This window comes from Photinus pyralis, unplaced genomic scaffold (assembly GCF_008802855.1).
Source record: "Photinus pyralis isolate 1611_PpyrPB1 unplaced genomic scaffold, Ppyr1.3 Ppyr1.4_LG5, whole genome shotgun sequence".
NCBI lineage: Eukaryota > Metazoa > Arthropoda > Insecta > Coleoptera > Lampyridae > Photinus > Photinus pyralis.
Window position 1 is genome coordinate 27,249,306 of NW_022170596.1, and position 17,225 is coordinate 27,266,530.

Below are 17,225 nucleotides of genomic sequence, written 5' to 3' on the forward strand. Positions count from 1 at the left end.
CAAGGATACCAATATTGCATCATATTGGCGCAAATTACGAAACAATAAAAATTCTCTACCGGTAACCTTACGGTGGCATTTTTTTTAGAGAAAAGCGAAAATGCGGCACTACGCAATAGACTTACCGGAGGCCATAAGTAATGCAGATGTATGGGTGAAAAGATCATCAAACGGATGCCTAAAGGTCACGCAGACCTCTGGCCTTATTCTTTTACACAATTTCCACAGCTCGCTTATTTCTTCGCGAACGCGTAGGTAATTTCCACGTGAATAAATAGGTAGGTTACGCAGTTTTTCCGAATGCTGGTATGCGTCTTGTAGTAGGTACATAAATTTAAAAAAAAACAATTTACGGCACATGTCCCTATTAAAAAATAAAACTGTAGTTCCGCAAAATATTGCTCTACTTATTTTAAATTATAATTTCATGAATTGCAGAATTAGAAATTAAATTGAACCTGCCCGGTTAATTGTTTTTTGTTAATAAATTGTAGACTTTCTCGTTTTAGGTGCCGGTGCAAAGACAAATTGTCGACTTTCTCACAAAATTCTGGGGCATATTTACTCGAACCAGCTTTAGAAGGTCGTCTTTAGGTGTAGCGTTATTTAAATAAAAGGCGCGTTTTTTTTGCAAGCCGCACGTTTCGCGTCAATTAATGAAAATTTGCAATATTACAAGAGAAAAAAATTAGAAACTTACTTAAATTCCTTCACACTCAGTTCAATTCGGTAAAAGTTTTTTTAAAACATTCCTTTCTGCTAGATTATAAACAATTTTCACAAGTAGAATTTCTCTCGTAGAGAAAATGCGCGAGAAAACTTGCTTCACCTAAAATAACGAACGTTGTACTACTACTAGACTAAAACGTAATTTGTTGATAAGTTTTCCGCCAATTATGTTTTTCTAAAAAAAGACAAGGACAAAATAAGATTATAACGTATTTACATACGTCATTAGGTGGATGTAATGAAATTACGAGTAAAATGAAGGGCTTCCTCGAAATTTGAATGGAAAACATAAAACCGGCGTCACGTGACGCGCAAATAAGAGTTTTTGGATTTATCTTCTTTTTATTTGGGAATTTTCGATCTCGGGCGATAGGCAACAAATCATACAAGGTACATAGGCGGTACTGCACGTCATCATATGCGTTTTTACGCCACGTGCCGACTGGGGAAAACAATTGGCACGTGTAATCCGACGTAATTCTAAACTATCTTTATAATATGCAGTTTGTTAGTGCAGTTTTAATTGATTTTTAGAACATTTTCCTGAATGCGACGTTGGCACTTCCTTCCAAACTATTGGAGACTGGAGTGCTAGATTCATCCGCAATTTTGGTGAAAGATGCCTGGACACAAAATTTCGCCCTCCCTTCCCTCCACCTATCCACGTCTTCAACTTCCTTGGTGGTATCTCATTTATTTGGCACATGGTTTATCTATCCTCTTCCTTTTAGGGCATATTTCCTAATACAATACTATAATTATTCTTCCGTCGAGTCTTCTCGTTGCTTCCTTATAGCCCCCTTGGCGCCCCTTAACATTTCTGGGGGTTTCCCATTTACTGCTTCTAGGCGACTCTATTTTGCGGCATCAAGAAAGGGATGATCTCTTGCCTATCCTCTGTAGGCAGCTGGAAATTCTCTCTGTGGCCTGCCATAAATTAGGCTGTACGATACCCCACATCTCCATGTGTGGTAGCCGCTATTGTTCTCGTCCTGCCCATCTTCTCCGCACGTGTTGCAAGAAGCTCGAAGAAACCATGCCTAAGGTCAAGCCACGGTGGGACTACGAAATACCTACATTCCGCCGCATAAATTGCGTTAAAACGCAGGGGTGGCTAACAAGGGCACGGAGAGCGGCCACCCTCACGAGCTAGAGCATGACGCCTGGAGCACTCCTGTAAGATTGTTATCAGAGAAAAATGGAGAGGCTAGTAGGGACCAGCTCTTCCCTAAACAAGTAAGTGTGACCTTGTCTGGAACGTACGAATTAATAATTATGGAGGCCATGAACAAAATTCCAGCGACCACCCCAGGGGCGGACTGGGTACTTACGGGCCAGGTGGAATTGCATGGGGGGGGGGGGGGAGCTCTGCGGTGCACCACAAAAACATTTTTTTGCTTCATTTTAGTACTCCTTTTTCGGAAATCAATTACAATACAGTTTTTTTTTTAAATTGCAGCTGATAATTAAAACTTTTGATTGAGACGTCCGATCGAAAAAGTACGATTTGTTTTGGATTCTACGCACCAAAATTAATAAGAAAAAGTGTTTTCCCGAGAAATTTTGGTGCAGTCAATTTTTGGTAAAAAAGGAAGGTTATACACTGCCTTTTTTTGAGCCCCGAAATCAAATTGTCTCAGATCGACCCGGAAAACTTTTTTTTATAGAATGTGGCCTATAGAATCCATAATTTCAAACAGTTCCAAAATTGGGCTACTAGTTCAAAAGTTACAGCCCTTTGAATTTTCTTTCGAAATTGGTTTCTAGTCAGCGGCGGGCCAGGTGGAATTGCATAGGTTACGGGCCATTAAAGTATTAGTGTAGTAATGAAGGTGGCGGGAGGGTAGCTCTGCGGTGCACCACAAAAACATTTTTTGCTTCATTTTAAAGTACTCCTTTTTCAGAAATCAATTACAATACAGGTTTTTTTTAAATTGCAGCTGATAATTAAAAGTAATAAAATATACAATCCAAACGAGGCGCGTCGCCTGTCATTGTATTTCATCACTTTCATGCTACGACAAAAAATGATAAATTCATTGTAAAACACTTCAATTAAAACAGAATTTTTTAATTTTTTAACAACCAACATCAACCCCAGTTAGAGAAACGTGTTAATAACTTATTAATAGTGCAAGAAACTAAATACAGCACATACTTATAAATTTCCAACGGGCCATTATGACGTACAGGCCAGGTGGCAATCGCCACCCGCCCCCCCGGGCCAGTCCGCCCCTGGACCACCCCATTAGAAAATAAGTGGCGGTTAGATTGCCGTCAGGAACGACTCACGTGATACTCGAATGGGGTACCACATGGATCAGTACTGTGACTGATGCTTTGGAATACTACCAGATAGTGCGGCTGAACATTCCGCGAGGTGTTCGGATAGACTGCAGCTTTCGAAAAAATGAATGAGTGCTATGCAACTGTTTACATGTATTTTATATTTTAACCATTCGCAGGAAGGCGGCTTTGGAATTCAGTTACGATATTTGTTTTCGGCTGGTACGATGGATCAGGGTTTTTGTTTGTTTGTTTATGTGGGAATGGAATGTGATTGTTGAATTTGGTTGCAGTAATATTTTTCCATCATCTTATTTTGCATAGGTCCCAAATGTGACTTGACAGGTTTGTTACTTGACGGTCATGTGTCATGAGTTTCAGTTAGTTGTGGCGGAAGTGATTTATGTTTTTGAGTGGCGTAGTGGCCTTCTCGGCTGCCTCGTGGCTTATTGTCCATTACAGAGTATCAAAGCAATTAACGTGGGAAAAACTGAAGGGTCTATGCAAAACTAGTAAGGCCCTAACGGTCGGTAAGAGAAGCTCGAGAGCATAGATTAATGGCCCCCAAAGTGACGTCAGCCTATCAAGTAATCCGACGGAATGTCCCGGGAAATTTCGATACAGCGATGGCAGCTATAGTCTCTAAAATGAGTAAGTTTGTATATCGGATTAGCGCTAATATTAATACTATGCGATCTGCTTGCCTTTACTAGAAGAATCTTTGGTTAACATTTCAACAAAATTCTATAAATAAGAAAGTTGACATTGTGGTTCAACCTGCGCATGCGCACATTAATCGGTAAGAGTTTTCTTGGTTGAGATGCCGGAGCTATAAGCTAACGAATGCAAAAAGAACGAACTAAATATCTTGAAAACTGTAGTAGTTGATTGATTTTGCAAAATTTTCGGTTTTTTCCGGATATCTCCGAAAGTAGTCGGATTTTTTTCAGTTTCAAAATTGCATTTTGTTAAGCGTCAAAATACTTTGCCAAATTTAAACTACCTACCTATCTCTTACAGTTCTCGAGATCTCCATGGTGGCCCTCGAATTTGAATCAGCCTGTATACACAATATTTTAAAAAAAAGTTATTTATTGGTACCCTAAAATTAGGACACCCTGTATATTCAAAAATAAATTGTCTAGGTTCTCAACCATCTATTGTTAACATATTTGCACAAAATGTTTTTTTGAATATACGTAGATATGAGCTAGGAAAGACCGACGTACTTTTGCAGGACTCTGTATAATATTAGTTCCTAGTTTGCTCCGGTATGGGTGGCGTCTACTCTGAATTCACTTTCTGGGAGCCTCCAATGTACTCTTCGTGGCGAGCAGACCACCCATGACGACTGTATTGACACCGTCTCCAATCTTCCCTTCCAATTTCCAAACAAGATACCCACATACGTCTTAGCAGAAATGTTAGGTGTTAGAACGGCAACGACATATAACATCAGGAACATAATACGGTAATCGGTTATTAGGGGCGACTACAGGATTATGTTTAGGGGGGGGGGGCCATTCTTAAAACACCGGGGGGTCTGGGTATGGAATCCTCCCAGCCAGTGAAGGGGTGCCGGGGGCTCTGTCGCTTGCGTTGCGAATTGTTCTTTGCGTGACTGTCGAGTCGCCTTTGGAAGTTCGAGTTAAGTACGATTTCCCATGTAAACAAAAATTCCAAAGGTGACTCGACGGTCACTCATTTTTGGTCGCTATGTATAAGTAACAATCATTTTAGACCAGAATTAGAATTTACTGTACTATTTCAATATCACGACAGTTAATGATATTTAACTATTAGCCTTACGGCTATATATTTATCGATTACACATAAAAAAATCATCAAAGGTTGGGCGAAGGGGGGGTCCGTTATTGAAATTCATACGTTACCCTGGCATGTTACCGACTTTACTTCCCTTTGAACCTCTTTCGATGCTTTTTTCGAACCTTTTTCATGCCTCTTACTTCGAGCCTTTTCAACACGTCTTCCAGTCTTCTCGCCGCAAGGGTTCCAAACCGCGTCACTTGGGTCCGTTAACTTGGCCCCCCCACTGAGAGATTTCATACTCGTATTATTTTGAACTGAATGCGCTCATATGCGCCACCGATAATAACTTTTGCGCCATTATCGTTTTTTAGAAATCCGAAAAAAATTTGGGGGGGGCAAGTGAACGTAGCCCCCCCCCGTACGTATTTTGTCCCTTGTAACTAGGTCACCTGATACATTTGGTTATGCGCTCAATTGCGCCACTTGAATTAAAGCTAGCGCCATTACGGTTAAGCCATAAAAAATTTTTAAAAAGTGGGGGGGGCTAACTTAACGTTTTCAAAAGTTACGTTTTTTAACATGTTTTTTCTACTACATCGTACCTTTCATCATGCGCTAAAATGCGCCGTAAACAAAAATCTTGGCGCCATTATAGTGTTTCAGAAACACTCTACAGGGTGTTTTTTTGGGAGCTTTAGTTAAACGATTCTGGGAAAGTAAAATAGGTAGGTTTTTAAAAATTTGTATTTAGGAGTTACTCCGAAGGCCGAATCGATGTAAAATATTTTCAAAATGGACGCACTTCCGGAAATAACTTTTGAAAACGCTAAGTTAGACCCTCCACTTTTTAAAAATTTTTTATGGCTTAACCGTAATGGCGCTAGCTTTAATTCAAGTGGCGCAATTGAGCTCATAACCAGATGTATCAAGTGGCACAAATACCGGTAGCAAAATGCGTTATGGGGGATTCCGTTCACTTGGCCCCCCCCAAATATATTTAAGGATAACCAAAAAACAATAATGGCGCAAAGATATCTTTTTACGGCGCATTTCAGCGCATACCTGAGAGTACAATTTCGTATGAAAAGATGTTAAAAAAAAGTAACTTTTAAAAACGTTAAGTTGGCCCCCCCACTTTTTGAAAATTTGTCACGGCTTAACCGTAATGGCGCTAGCTTTAATTCAAGTGGCGCAATTGAGCGCATAACCAAATGTATCAGGTGACCTAGTTACAAGGGACAAAATACGTACTGGGGGGGGGGGGCTACGTTCACTTGGCCCCCCCAAATGTTTTTTCGGATTTCTAAAAAACGATAATGGCGCAAGAGTTATTATCGGTGGCGCATATGAGCGCATTCATTTCAAAATAATACGACTATGAAATCTCTCAGTGGGGGGGCCAAGTTAACGGACCCGCGTCACTTTTGAACCTTCTTAATGCCTTCTTCAGCCCTTTTTCGCACATCGCTCGATTCTTCTCGGCACTTTTTTGGGGGTTTCTTCAAACCTTCTCGGCCACACTTCCGATCCTTCGTTACGTCCCTTTTCTAGACGTTTCCTTCGAACCTTCTTCGAGCTTTCTCCACGCTTCCTTTGAACATTTTTAATGCGTGTTCTTTAAGCTTTCTCTACTTTTTCGAATCTTCTCCGCCGTTCCTTCACGTTTTCTCAATTTACGTCGAAAGGAGGGGTGAATGACGGAGACGAGTTTTTCTGATTTTCTGCAGGTGTGGGTGTGCACGAATTCATTTCTGTCGGTTCATTATTCATTTACTGAACTTAACACTCTTGGAATATGATTGGTATATACCAGATGGTTGTCATGGCGTATTTTTTTCTGGGGAGTTGGCAAAGAAAGGAGAGGGATATTCACAAATGCCGCATTGTTCACTTAGATACGTTTTTTATATAAAAATATAGAGATGCTGTTTTTCACAGTCTTCTCGAAAAAAAGATATTTGGCTCGGAACTCACTTATTATATGCCTACAAAAAACTTGGACTCGAGTTCAAAAAGTTGTCTTTCTCGTAAATAGAACAACAATAATACGAATTGTACTGTATGTGCCGAAATGTATGAGCATAAAGAAGTAGTATTCTGTAATAATTGATCAATAGATGTCGCGTTGATTATTACGTGTACTAATTTTTAACAGATATACATGGCAAGTCAAAAAGAGAGCAGTGCGCACGCCTAGTGGCGAAAATCAATAGCCCAGTATCGTGACGTCACGATGTACAACAATCACCATTGGTAGCCTCTTAACTCATCTTATTATTTATTAAAGCTGCATGAATGGGTAATTGCAAACTGTGATATTTGGCCGACGAAGGCAAAGACAATCGCGGTATTATCGAAAGCTGCAGCGACGCGCGATTCAGGTGCGGGTGTCTCCGGCTTTCAGTTTACGTGCGTAAGATAACGCGAACGGATCCGCCTGCGAAGCAGTTCCGCATGTTCGATTCCTGCCTAATCTCAGCAAGATGGACAGTTTGATAACGTTTCGCGTACAACTCCGGCTGTCCATCGCGGGGTAGTTGGATTGTGATGGTTAGCGGGGGGTAGCATGGAGGAAGGGCCGGATCTCTCGCACCTCACTCCTGAGGAACGGGCCATCATCGAGTCCGTTATGTTACGGCAGAAGCAGGAGGAGGAGCGCGAGCAAGAGATCATGAGGTATGGAGATTTTGAGCGAGAGTGCTTAGTTGGAGAATGTTTTTAGGCGTAAGGCGACCGAGGTACAGCTTTTGGAGGATACGATACGGGCTCGTAGCGAACAACATAAGAAAGCGGGAATAGAATTAGATGCAACTTGCCAAATATGCCTTAAGACCAAATTCGCGGATGGTGTAGGACACCTTTGTAACTATTGTAATATAAGATGTTGTGCGAGATGCGGCGGTAAAGTGACTCTTAGATCAAACAAGGTAAGTGATTTTAATCTTGGTCATTTGTATACTTACCCTAAATAGAGCACGAGTTCGTTAGTGAGTAAATAGAATTCCCTCGATTTTATAGCCTACCCCTACGCAACGTAAACATTAGATCGGGAGGAAGTGGGTCTCCAAAGAAACTCTTTGTTGTTTTAGTGGAGGAAAGGGGGTGATTTCGAAAAGTTTGCAATGAGTGTTCCTTATAGTACTAATATGCCTGTATATCAAGATTTACAACACCCATTGACGGTTAGCCCGGGCGCGTGGGTGTTCATTGTACATGCAATGGGATTGTGTGGGAGGGGGGTTGACGTCATGCTCAAAGGACACCACACTGCTTATTGATTCGCTCTCTCCCCACTTGTATTAGATCAAGTTTCGCGCCCTTTCTGATTTGAGTTTTAGAACTTCCTTATTGCTGTTTTCTTGACATATTGGAATACGATTTTGTGCCCGCTCGCGTCGGCGTTCGTTACGTGATGTATTTGCGGTTCGCGTTGTGTAACTGATTCTTTTTTAGGTGGTCTGGGTGTGCATATTGTGCCGGAAAAAGCAGGAATTGTTGGGAAAAACGGGACAGTGGATGTTAGGCGGTACGACGGAAACCGAACATCTTCTACAGCAACATCATCAGCAAGCGCCTTCAGATAAACGACCGAAATTAGAACGTGCACATTCCGCCGCCGAAAAAGAAAATCAGCCCCTTCAGCGATCCGGCTGTCCCCTGAGGCGCCAGTATTCCGAGCAGGACTCGAACAGAGGGCCGTCCTGTGAGAGATACCAACAGGCTTACAATGAAGACGATCCGAGGTATTACCAAGGCGAACTCGAAGGCTTGATGCGACAACATCCACATCTGGTTCCTAGAAGGTGAGATGTCATTCACCTACTTCTGCTTGCCTTCCCACGTATGCTTTTAAAATCCAATTTCCATGGCAACCGCATTCACTCCGTAGGCGCATCGCATCAGAAATAATTCATGTTTGCGGTACACTTTTTAATTCGTAATTTACGCAAGTCTCCCCAAAGGGGATCAGATGAGCGCGAGCAAAGTACTTGCATCACTCGTTCCTTTGATTGCGTGTTTTATACTCGAAAAGGTTTCCGCGTTTATTTATGGGGTTTTTGGCTCCTTTTTATCTTCCCCTTAGAAACAGCTTGAAGAGAAACGTTAAATTCCTTTTAATTTGACCATACTTTTGATAATGGCATAAATTCAGTATCCTAAAACCAATGGACCTAGTTAGGGGCGTCTCTTAGCAATGATATTAAGATATAAGGAGAGATTTATTTTCTGTAAAGCCAAAGTAACAATATTCAAATGACATCTTTATTTGTTTTCGTTGCGTTTCAGAAGAATTTTGTCTTTTAAAAGTAGACATAGGGAAAAATACACGTAAATCCCTATGTCTACTTTTTAAAAAATATCACCGTATAAGTATGTAACGGAATGGTGTCGTGGAGGGAACCAACACTTCATATTTTTTTAAATAAGTTTCTCCTGTGATTTTTCTCTCGGCGGATTTACTTAGGTTTTCGTTAAACTGTATTCCTTCCGGTTCGGGAGTTTTTCGAAAATCATTTTTAACAACTAGTCCAGGCTAAATAGCTCTAAAATGATTTATTTTCAAAAAAATATTAGTTACCGGGCGAAACCGGGTTTTTCAGGCAGGTGAAATGAATAGAATTTGGGAAAAAATAATTAAAACAGCTGAATTTTTCCGCGGTTGAAATCACGGAGGTTGAAAGGGGTGGAAAGTGGTATTTTGCAAATTGTGGCAAAACTATTAATTTTAGACGAAAACGTTAAATGTAAAAGTTATAGAGATTAAAAAAATGAGCAACTTTTGTATCTGCACTATTTTCACATAACCTCCAATTTTCCTAGAAAAACCGGGAAAACTGTTTTTTTCGTTTTTTATTCTTATTTTTGCGGAAAAATGTCGTAGGGGTTTGAAATTTGGAGGTAACATAGCCTGTTTTATGATAAAACAAGATAATTGCTTGGGCCCATAAAGTTGAACCGTTTCCAAGATCTAACGATTTCTGTAAAAAATCACCCCTTTTTCAAGGGGATGAAAAATCTATTTTTTTTCATCGTACAGAGGTGCGCGGGGTAGCAAAATTTTCGTAACGACTTACATTTTAATAATAAAAAATAAAAAATATTATTCCAATAGAAAAACTTCAAGAAAAGCGGCAAAAACGGGAGGAACAGTTTTAAGATACACCGTTTTTGACAGTAAGTAAATAGGCTTTTTTGCAAATAAATTAACGTGTTGGATCCGCGCTAATAAAAAGTTTTGGAAATCTGTCTTCTCTCTCCTCTTTAATGTTATTATATTTTCTTTTGTTTCCCAGTGCCCAACTGCCTTAATTAAAACATCTTTATTGTTTCTTTTTTCTGCGCATTTTTACTGCAATAAAAGCAATTCGAAGTAAAATCGAATCCTGAACAATTTGTTTTTGTTCACTAACTCTTCTTCCTGCCTGTTTTACAGCTGATGGGATTAAGCTGGGCCTGTTGATCGTTAATTTACACGAATTATGAATAAAATCCTCATAAAGTTTATTCCTGCAGGTTTGACATCTCAAATCATTTGCTTTGGCCGGTAAAACCAACGTTCTTATTGCAGATTTTGCAAGTTTATCAACAGGCCTAACGCAATTGCATCAGCTATAAGATAAGCAGGAAGAAGAGTCAGTGAACAAAAATAAATTGTTTAAGAATCAGAAAGCAAGATACATAATTCGATTTTATTTTCGAATTGCTTTTATTGCGGTAAAAATGCAGAAAAATTATCAAAGTCCTCGTGTGAGATCGAAGGGACTTCAGCGCATTTTTGTGTGGCAGATCAGTATTCTATTAGCCACTTTTTACTCAACCATGAATCTTGTCGAAGGATACCACATTCCCTTTGACGGTACCCACTTCCGATGTCCCGTTCACCCGCAATTCGCGTTTGAAGATTTTTCTCCACCATCAGTTAGATCTTGTCGGAGGCTACTCCTTTTTCCTTTTTCGGTGCATACTTATATTACACCCACATTTTGGTGGATCTCGCTAAAAACCTTCCACAAGATAGTACTTAATTTTTGGGGGGCACTTCTCATTGCTCGAGCTTCTATTGGCGACACGAGAAAGAGAGACAGCCATTCGAGGTTTACGAAACGTTAAAACGCGTGACAGAATTCGCAACGGAAGGTAAAAGGTGCCCGAAGTTGACTACCTCTCGAAGACGCGCGCGCGCGCCTTGCAAAAGGTCGTTAATTTCGCCCCTAGGCCAAAAAACAAAATTCCGCCACGCAGGAGTTGTGCGCGTTTACAACATCTTTCCGACGACACCAATTTCAAAAGAATCGGACCAAAACTGTAGTAGAAGATAGGAAAAAACTGAAAAACCTTCACGTTATAATAAACTACGCTCAAGGATGACGCCCAGATGTCGCCAACCCCACATCATGTAGCCCTGTCCCCAAGGTTTACAAATTACACGGCCTTGTAGATACACGTACACCCGTTGCCTTTCTACAAGAGTTCTTCTACGCGCCCACATTTGCTGCCAGCAGCCAGCCAGCCAGCCAAAGTGAGATTAAAAGCTACTTTTTACAAATAAATTTGCAAAAATGCGCTAAAAAAGAAATAATGAAGATGTTTTAACTAAAACAGTTGAGCATAAGATAACAAAAGAGAATATTTGGGCAAACATTAAAGAGAAGGAAGAAGACAGATTTCGAAAAAATCTTTATTAACATCCAACATGTTGATTTATCATGTCAAAACCTGTGTATATCTTAAAACTGTTTTTCCGGTTCTTGGCGATTTTCTCGAATTTTTGCTATAGGAATAATATTTTTTTATTTTTGTTTATTAAAATATAAGTCTTCCCGAAAATTTTGCTACCCCGCGCACCTCTGTACGATGAAAAAAAATAGATTTTTCATCCCCTTGAAAAAGAGGTGGTTTTTTCAGAAATCGTGAGATCTTGGAAACGGTTCAACTTTACGGGCCCAAAAAATTATCTTCTTTTTATCATGAAACAAGCTATGTTTCCTCCAAATTTCAAACCGTTACGACTTTTTTTCGCAAAAATAAGAATAAAAAACGAACAAAACATTTTTTCCGGTTTTTCTAGGAAAATTGGAGGTTATGTGAAAATAGTGTAGATACAAAAGTTGCTCATTTTTTTAATCTCTATAACTTTTACATTGAACATTTTCGTCTAAAATTAATAGTTGTGCCACCACTTTCCACCCCTTTCAACCCTCGTGATTTCACCCGCGGAAAAATTCAGCTGTTTTAATTATTTTTTCCTAATTTCTATTCATTTTATCTGCCTGAAAAACCCGGTTTCGCCCGGTAACTAATTTTTTTCATACAAAAATATTATACACGGTGTCCATTTTTCGAGTGCCACTATGGGGATCTCACTTATCTTAAGAGATAGAGAGTTGGTTAAATGGGGGCAAAGTTGCCAATTTTCGTGCCGAATAAGAATCTGAAAAGAAATTTGAAATATCTTCAATAGTTTTGAAGAAATCGCAAAAAAACGAAAATTTATTTTTTTATGATAAACTAATTGTAGTAGACATTTCTAATTAACACATTATTCGGACACTTTTTAATGGAGATTTCAAATATGGCATCCTGTTTTTAATAACTTTCAAGATGACGGAGAAACACGTAGAAACTTTAGTTTTTCTTATGGGCGCCATTTTGAATTTTCACATTTTGAGATTACGTCTTTTTTTCCCTTTACAACAATATATCACACATGGTGGTTCAGTATCACATTTTTCCTAAAAATACAATTTTTAATTATTTGAGAAGAGTGCTTTGGAAAAAAAAACCTTCTTTTGTTGTGAACAAAAGGTTGACTTATTTCATGTAGTGCCATTTACTAGGTTTATGCTAGTTGTATGCGAAAATGCCTTTTTCAAGTGCAGATGAAATAGATATGATCCAAATTTACTACACTTCTCATCGAAATGCCCACATGACATACTTCCAGCGTTATCCAGAGCGGCAACAATCTAGTTTGAGGTATTTTTCTTTGCTGCATAAAAACTTGGGGTTCTTTTAAAAGATGTAGACAACAATATGGTGATAGACCCAATGAATAGGTGCAGACAATTTTGCAAGCGGTAAAAATTTTGAAATTTTGGTAATGAACATTACTGGTCAATTGAAAATTCTCATCAATTTCAAGAACGACGACGTTTTAGCGTTAAAGTATGGGTCGGTTTATTGGGCGATACAATAATCGGTCCTTAAGAGACTCTAAATGCTGATCGGTACCTCCATTTCCTGAGGACATTTCTAACCGATTTTATTGACAATAACGTTCCTCTTCATCGTTTGAACTCGATATGGTTCCAGCAAGATGGCGCACCGCCCCATAACGCAAGGGGGGTTGGGGAATGCTTATCGGAATTGTTCCCCAATCATGTTATTGCTAATAATGGCGACGTACGCTGGCCGGCGCGGTCACTCACCTGTCTCCCTTGGAATATTTTTTGTGGGGAACAATGAAAAATGAAATTTACAAAACATTGCCAGCCGACCTTGATGAACTTCGTTATAGAATTGTGAGCACTCTCAGGAACAAGATTAGAAGCAGGGATGTGTCAAGAGCCATAGCAAATCTTAGGACGAGAGTGGCACTGTGCTCAGAATTAGGAGGTGAGCAATTTGAACACATGTTGTTATGTATTTTGTTCTAATTTTAAAAATAATTCTTGCAAAACGAAAGTTCAATTCTGTTCAGATGAAAATCGAATTTCTACTTCTCTGACAACGCTGCAACCAGACAGATGGATCAAACTGTCAAACTTTTGTTTACAACAAAAGAACGTTTTGTTTTTCCAAAGCACTCTTCTCAAAAAATTAAAAATTGTATTTTTAGGAAAAATGTGATACTGAACCACCATGTGTGATATATCTTTGTAAAGAGAAAAAAAGACGTAATCCCAAAATGTGAAAATTCAAAATGGCGCCCATAAGAAAAACTAAAGTTGCCACGTGTTTCTCCGTCATCTTGAAAGTTATTAAAAACAGGATGCCATATTTGAAATCTCCATTAAAAAGTGTCCCAATAATGTGTTAATTAGAAATGTCTACTATACGATTAGTTTATCATAAAAAAATTAAAAACGAAAATCAGAAATTTTCGTTTTTTTGCGATATCTTCAAAACTATTGAAGATATTTCAAATTTCTTTTCAGATTCTTATTCGGCACGAAAATTGGCAACTTTGCCCCCATTTAACCAACTTTCTATCTCTTAAGATAAGTGAGATCCCCATAGTGGCACTCGAAAAATGGACACCGTGTATAGCCTGGACTAAACGCGAATCTCTGTTTTGAATGAGCGATTATTTCGCATACGCTGAAAAAGGTAGTCGTTATATACATATTTAATGTAATGGTAGCGTAAGTCGCAAATATGCAAAAATATGCAAGGCAAGTTTTGATATTGAGTGCCAAAGTTTAGATAAAAGTCAATCTTAATCTACTTTACCCAGAAAAGGATCTAAAAGGTGGTAATGCACTACAACCCTTAAGTTGTTTGATAATTTATAATAAAAATTGATCGGGTAATTAATGCGTTTTGCAGATATCCCGATTCAAACGAGCCAGAGACGTCGCCAATGGACATACCCCAACAAAGGTTGCCTTCGACGACGAACACGAACAAAAAGCATAAAAGAAGCGGCTCGACGAAGAAACATCAACCTCCTCCGCCTCAGCCTCAAATTCAGCGGTCCTTCTCTAGTTCGGAAGACGATTTGAGATCGACGCCCGAGTGTGGAAGCGACGAGCGGGATAGTGAGAAAGGTAAGTGAGTAATTAAGGGGACTGCGTGTGAGCTATTATAAAACGTATTTTATATTAAAATTTGAGTTGTTGCTCCCATAGTAGTATGTTTCGAAAAGTTCAATTAGATGAGGGTGTTATAGTAAATGCCTTGTTCAGTTTTAATAAGCTCACGTTTACAGGTAGCCACGATCGAGATATTATTTCCGATCCGTTGAGTCGCCAAGCCATTCTCGATGAGAAAATAAAAAATTTTTTAGCGGTGAGGGTTTTCTTTTGCAGATCGTTGGTTGATGTTGTAAACTGCATGGTGGTGTACACGCCGCTCTGTGCACTTCTTTATTCCTGCATTTTAAGTATTTTTCTCAAAATTTCGCGTAGGTAAAAATGAGACCTGGGAGGGGCTAGTGTAGGATATTAGGCAAAGAATAGGCTCCTTAGTCATAACGATGTTTAGGGGACAATGGAGATTGGGCGCCATTGAGCCACTACATTGTGGCCCCACAGCATCGCCCGCTCCAAGACGTTACTGCCGACAATCGATGCTTTACCGAAAGAAGAAAGAAGACTGTCAGATTTGATCAACACGAAAATTGGGATAGGCAAGGTTCGCAAGACTCGCATCGCGATTCTGGAATTGACACTTCTTCTACTTTTACTTCCAGCGAAGACTCGACGCGAGGGGACGGGCCAAAGGTGCTTACTTAAAACTATACTAGTTAGAATAGAAGTGCCACTTTTTAGAATGTAGAGCTTACATAAAAATTCGTCACTTGTCGAGTCTTAAAAAAACCTTACTGTTGTAAGTACAGTATCTTCCTTGTGATGAGCATGACCTACGTGTCTCTTCAAACGCCTGCATGGCTCTGAGATGTGGATGTTTCTCATTTTTGTGTTTTATTTGTATTACTCGAAATCTGAATGTGTCGACCATTCGAGGGTATAGCATAACTTCATTTAATTACACGCGAAATACTCTCAAGAATTAAACTTAGCGAAGTATAAGGGTGATAAATCCTTAGCTGCGATTATCATTCTTATTGGATATGTTTTACGCATACAACATTGGCATCCTCCCAACAATTTGATATCGTTGGCAGTTACACAATGTCTTTTTACTACATTCTGGGTTAGATGCATTGTGTCAAATTTATTACTGCAGCTTAACGCAAAACCGCAAAAAAAGCCTGTCAAAAAAACTAACTCCGTCTTTATAACAGCACCCGTTATCCTGGCAAGTGTCGGCCGACGGTACCAGAATGATAGGGCACATGATACTGAGGAGGGGGACGCGCGAGGCGACCGGTTCGAGCGCCGCTATACTCGGATTGAAAATAATCGGCGGTAAAATGCTAGAAAATAATCAGAAAGGGGCGGTTATTGAGAAAGTGAAAAAAGGAAGTATCGCCGACATTGAAGGGCAGCTCAGAGCAGGTTTTGGTCTTGTAAAATGTGTGAAGCTCGTCTACACTTTCTAATTTTAGGCGACGAAGTGATCGAATGGAACGGCAGATTACTGCAGGGCAAGTCCTATCAGGAAGTCTCGGATATAATCGCCGAAAGTAAGCACGAGGCTAACGTCGAACTGATCGTATCTCGTAGCATGTGCAGTCGGAGAGCAGCACAGGCCACCTGGAGGCAATCGGTCGCCCACAGAGGTATGGCTTTTTCTCAAATTGTATCGTTTACACCTGACACATTGTTTGCCCTTTTTTAACACTAGAGCACTTACACATAGCACACACTACTTAATTTAGTTCTTTTCTTCAAAGCTTAGCGTTAGTAGCTGTACTTTTAAATGTTAATATATGGGAGCAACAACAGCTAGTGTTAAAACTGGACGATTTGCACATGAGATACAATTTTATCCGTGTGAGTGTCTTACACTAAAGGCGCTATCACCGAATAGGTCAGGGAGGAATGCAATGGACCAGCAGGGAGGCGTACGAGCGACCGCACGTTCTCGTGACGTCACCGGGGAGCCCCGAGAGACCTCGCGCCGTACCCCCGATAGCTCCCAGTGTCGGCGGACGCATACAACTGAGATTAACCTTTGAACCGGCAACGCTTCAACTACTGGTCACGATTGTATGTGCCGCCGGTCTTATCCCTCGCTCACCTCACCAACCGAGAAATCCCTACTGTAAGCTTTTTCTTCTGCCCGATAGATCGGAGAAGTCGAAACGACGAACCCGAACACTTGGAGGTAAAGTACCGCACGGCGCCATCACAAAAACCCACACATGCTTTCAGGTACGACCGACCCGATGTGGAATCAAACCTTTGTGTACTCGGGCTTGCGACGTACCGATCTACGATTGCGAGCTTTAGAAATAACGGTGTGGGATTACGTTCGGTACGGCGCAAACGATTTTCTGGGCGAAGCCGTGATCGAGCTGTGGCCTCTCGACGAGCAGCCCATGTGGAGAACCCTGGGACCTCACGAAGACGTCGCGTTAACGCCCAGCGAACATTTGTCGCCTCCGAGTACCGGCTCTCGGTTTTCCGATTCCGATACGCCTTCCGAATGCGAAATCGACGGCGGAAGGGAACGAAGGGGCGCGGACGGCGCTAGCGTAAGTAGCGTTGGAAGTTCAACTAGTCCCCCTAGAGAATCTGATAGGAGATCTAGAAGGGACCAAGAGCCGGCCCAGCAATACGGTAGCTCTAGGAGGGTAAGTGTTTTTCAGG

General features: G+C 40.4%; 1 protein-coding gene across 11 annotated transcripts in view; it reads left to right on the forward strand.

The window, feature by feature from the left end:
• LOC116170228 (regulating synaptic membrane exocytosis protein 2) overlaps positions 1 to 17,225 on the forward strand; it is an 85,927-nt gene that overhangs the window by 50,716 nt on the left and 17,986 nt on the right. For 4 of the 11 annotated variants that reach the window (XR_004145192.1, XM_031486460.1, XM_031486463.1 and 1 more), the window contains exons 1-9: positions 6,164 to 7,461; positions 7,508 to 7,712; positions 8,239 to 8,588; positions 14,335 to 14,555; positions 14,992 to 15,230; positions 15,755 to 15,968; positions 16,019 to 16,192; positions 16,444 to 16,740; positions 16,788 to 17,209. Coding sequence is in view for 10 of the 11 variants with exons in the window: in XM_031486460.1 (XP_031342320.1) it covers positions 7,352 to 7,461; positions 7,508 to 7,712; positions 8,239 to 8,588; positions 14,335 to 14,555; positions 14,992 to 15,230; positions 15,755 to 15,968; positions 16,019 to 16,192; positions 16,444 to 16,740; positions 16,788 to 17,209 (2,232 nt within the window). In the remaining variant the exon portion in view is untranslated. Of the gene's footprint in view, positions 1 to 2,873; positions 3,667 to 6,162; positions 7,462 to 7,507; positions 7,713 to 8,238; positions 8,589 to 14,334; positions 14,556 to 14,716; positions 14,797 to 14,991; positions 15,231 to 15,754; positions 15,969 to 16,018; positions 16,193 to 16,443; positions 16,741 to 16,787; positions 17,210 to 17,225 lie in introns of those variants that run through there. The other 7 variants (XM_031486461.1, XM_031486462.1, XM_031486466.1 and 4 more) reach the window with 7 other exon arrangements.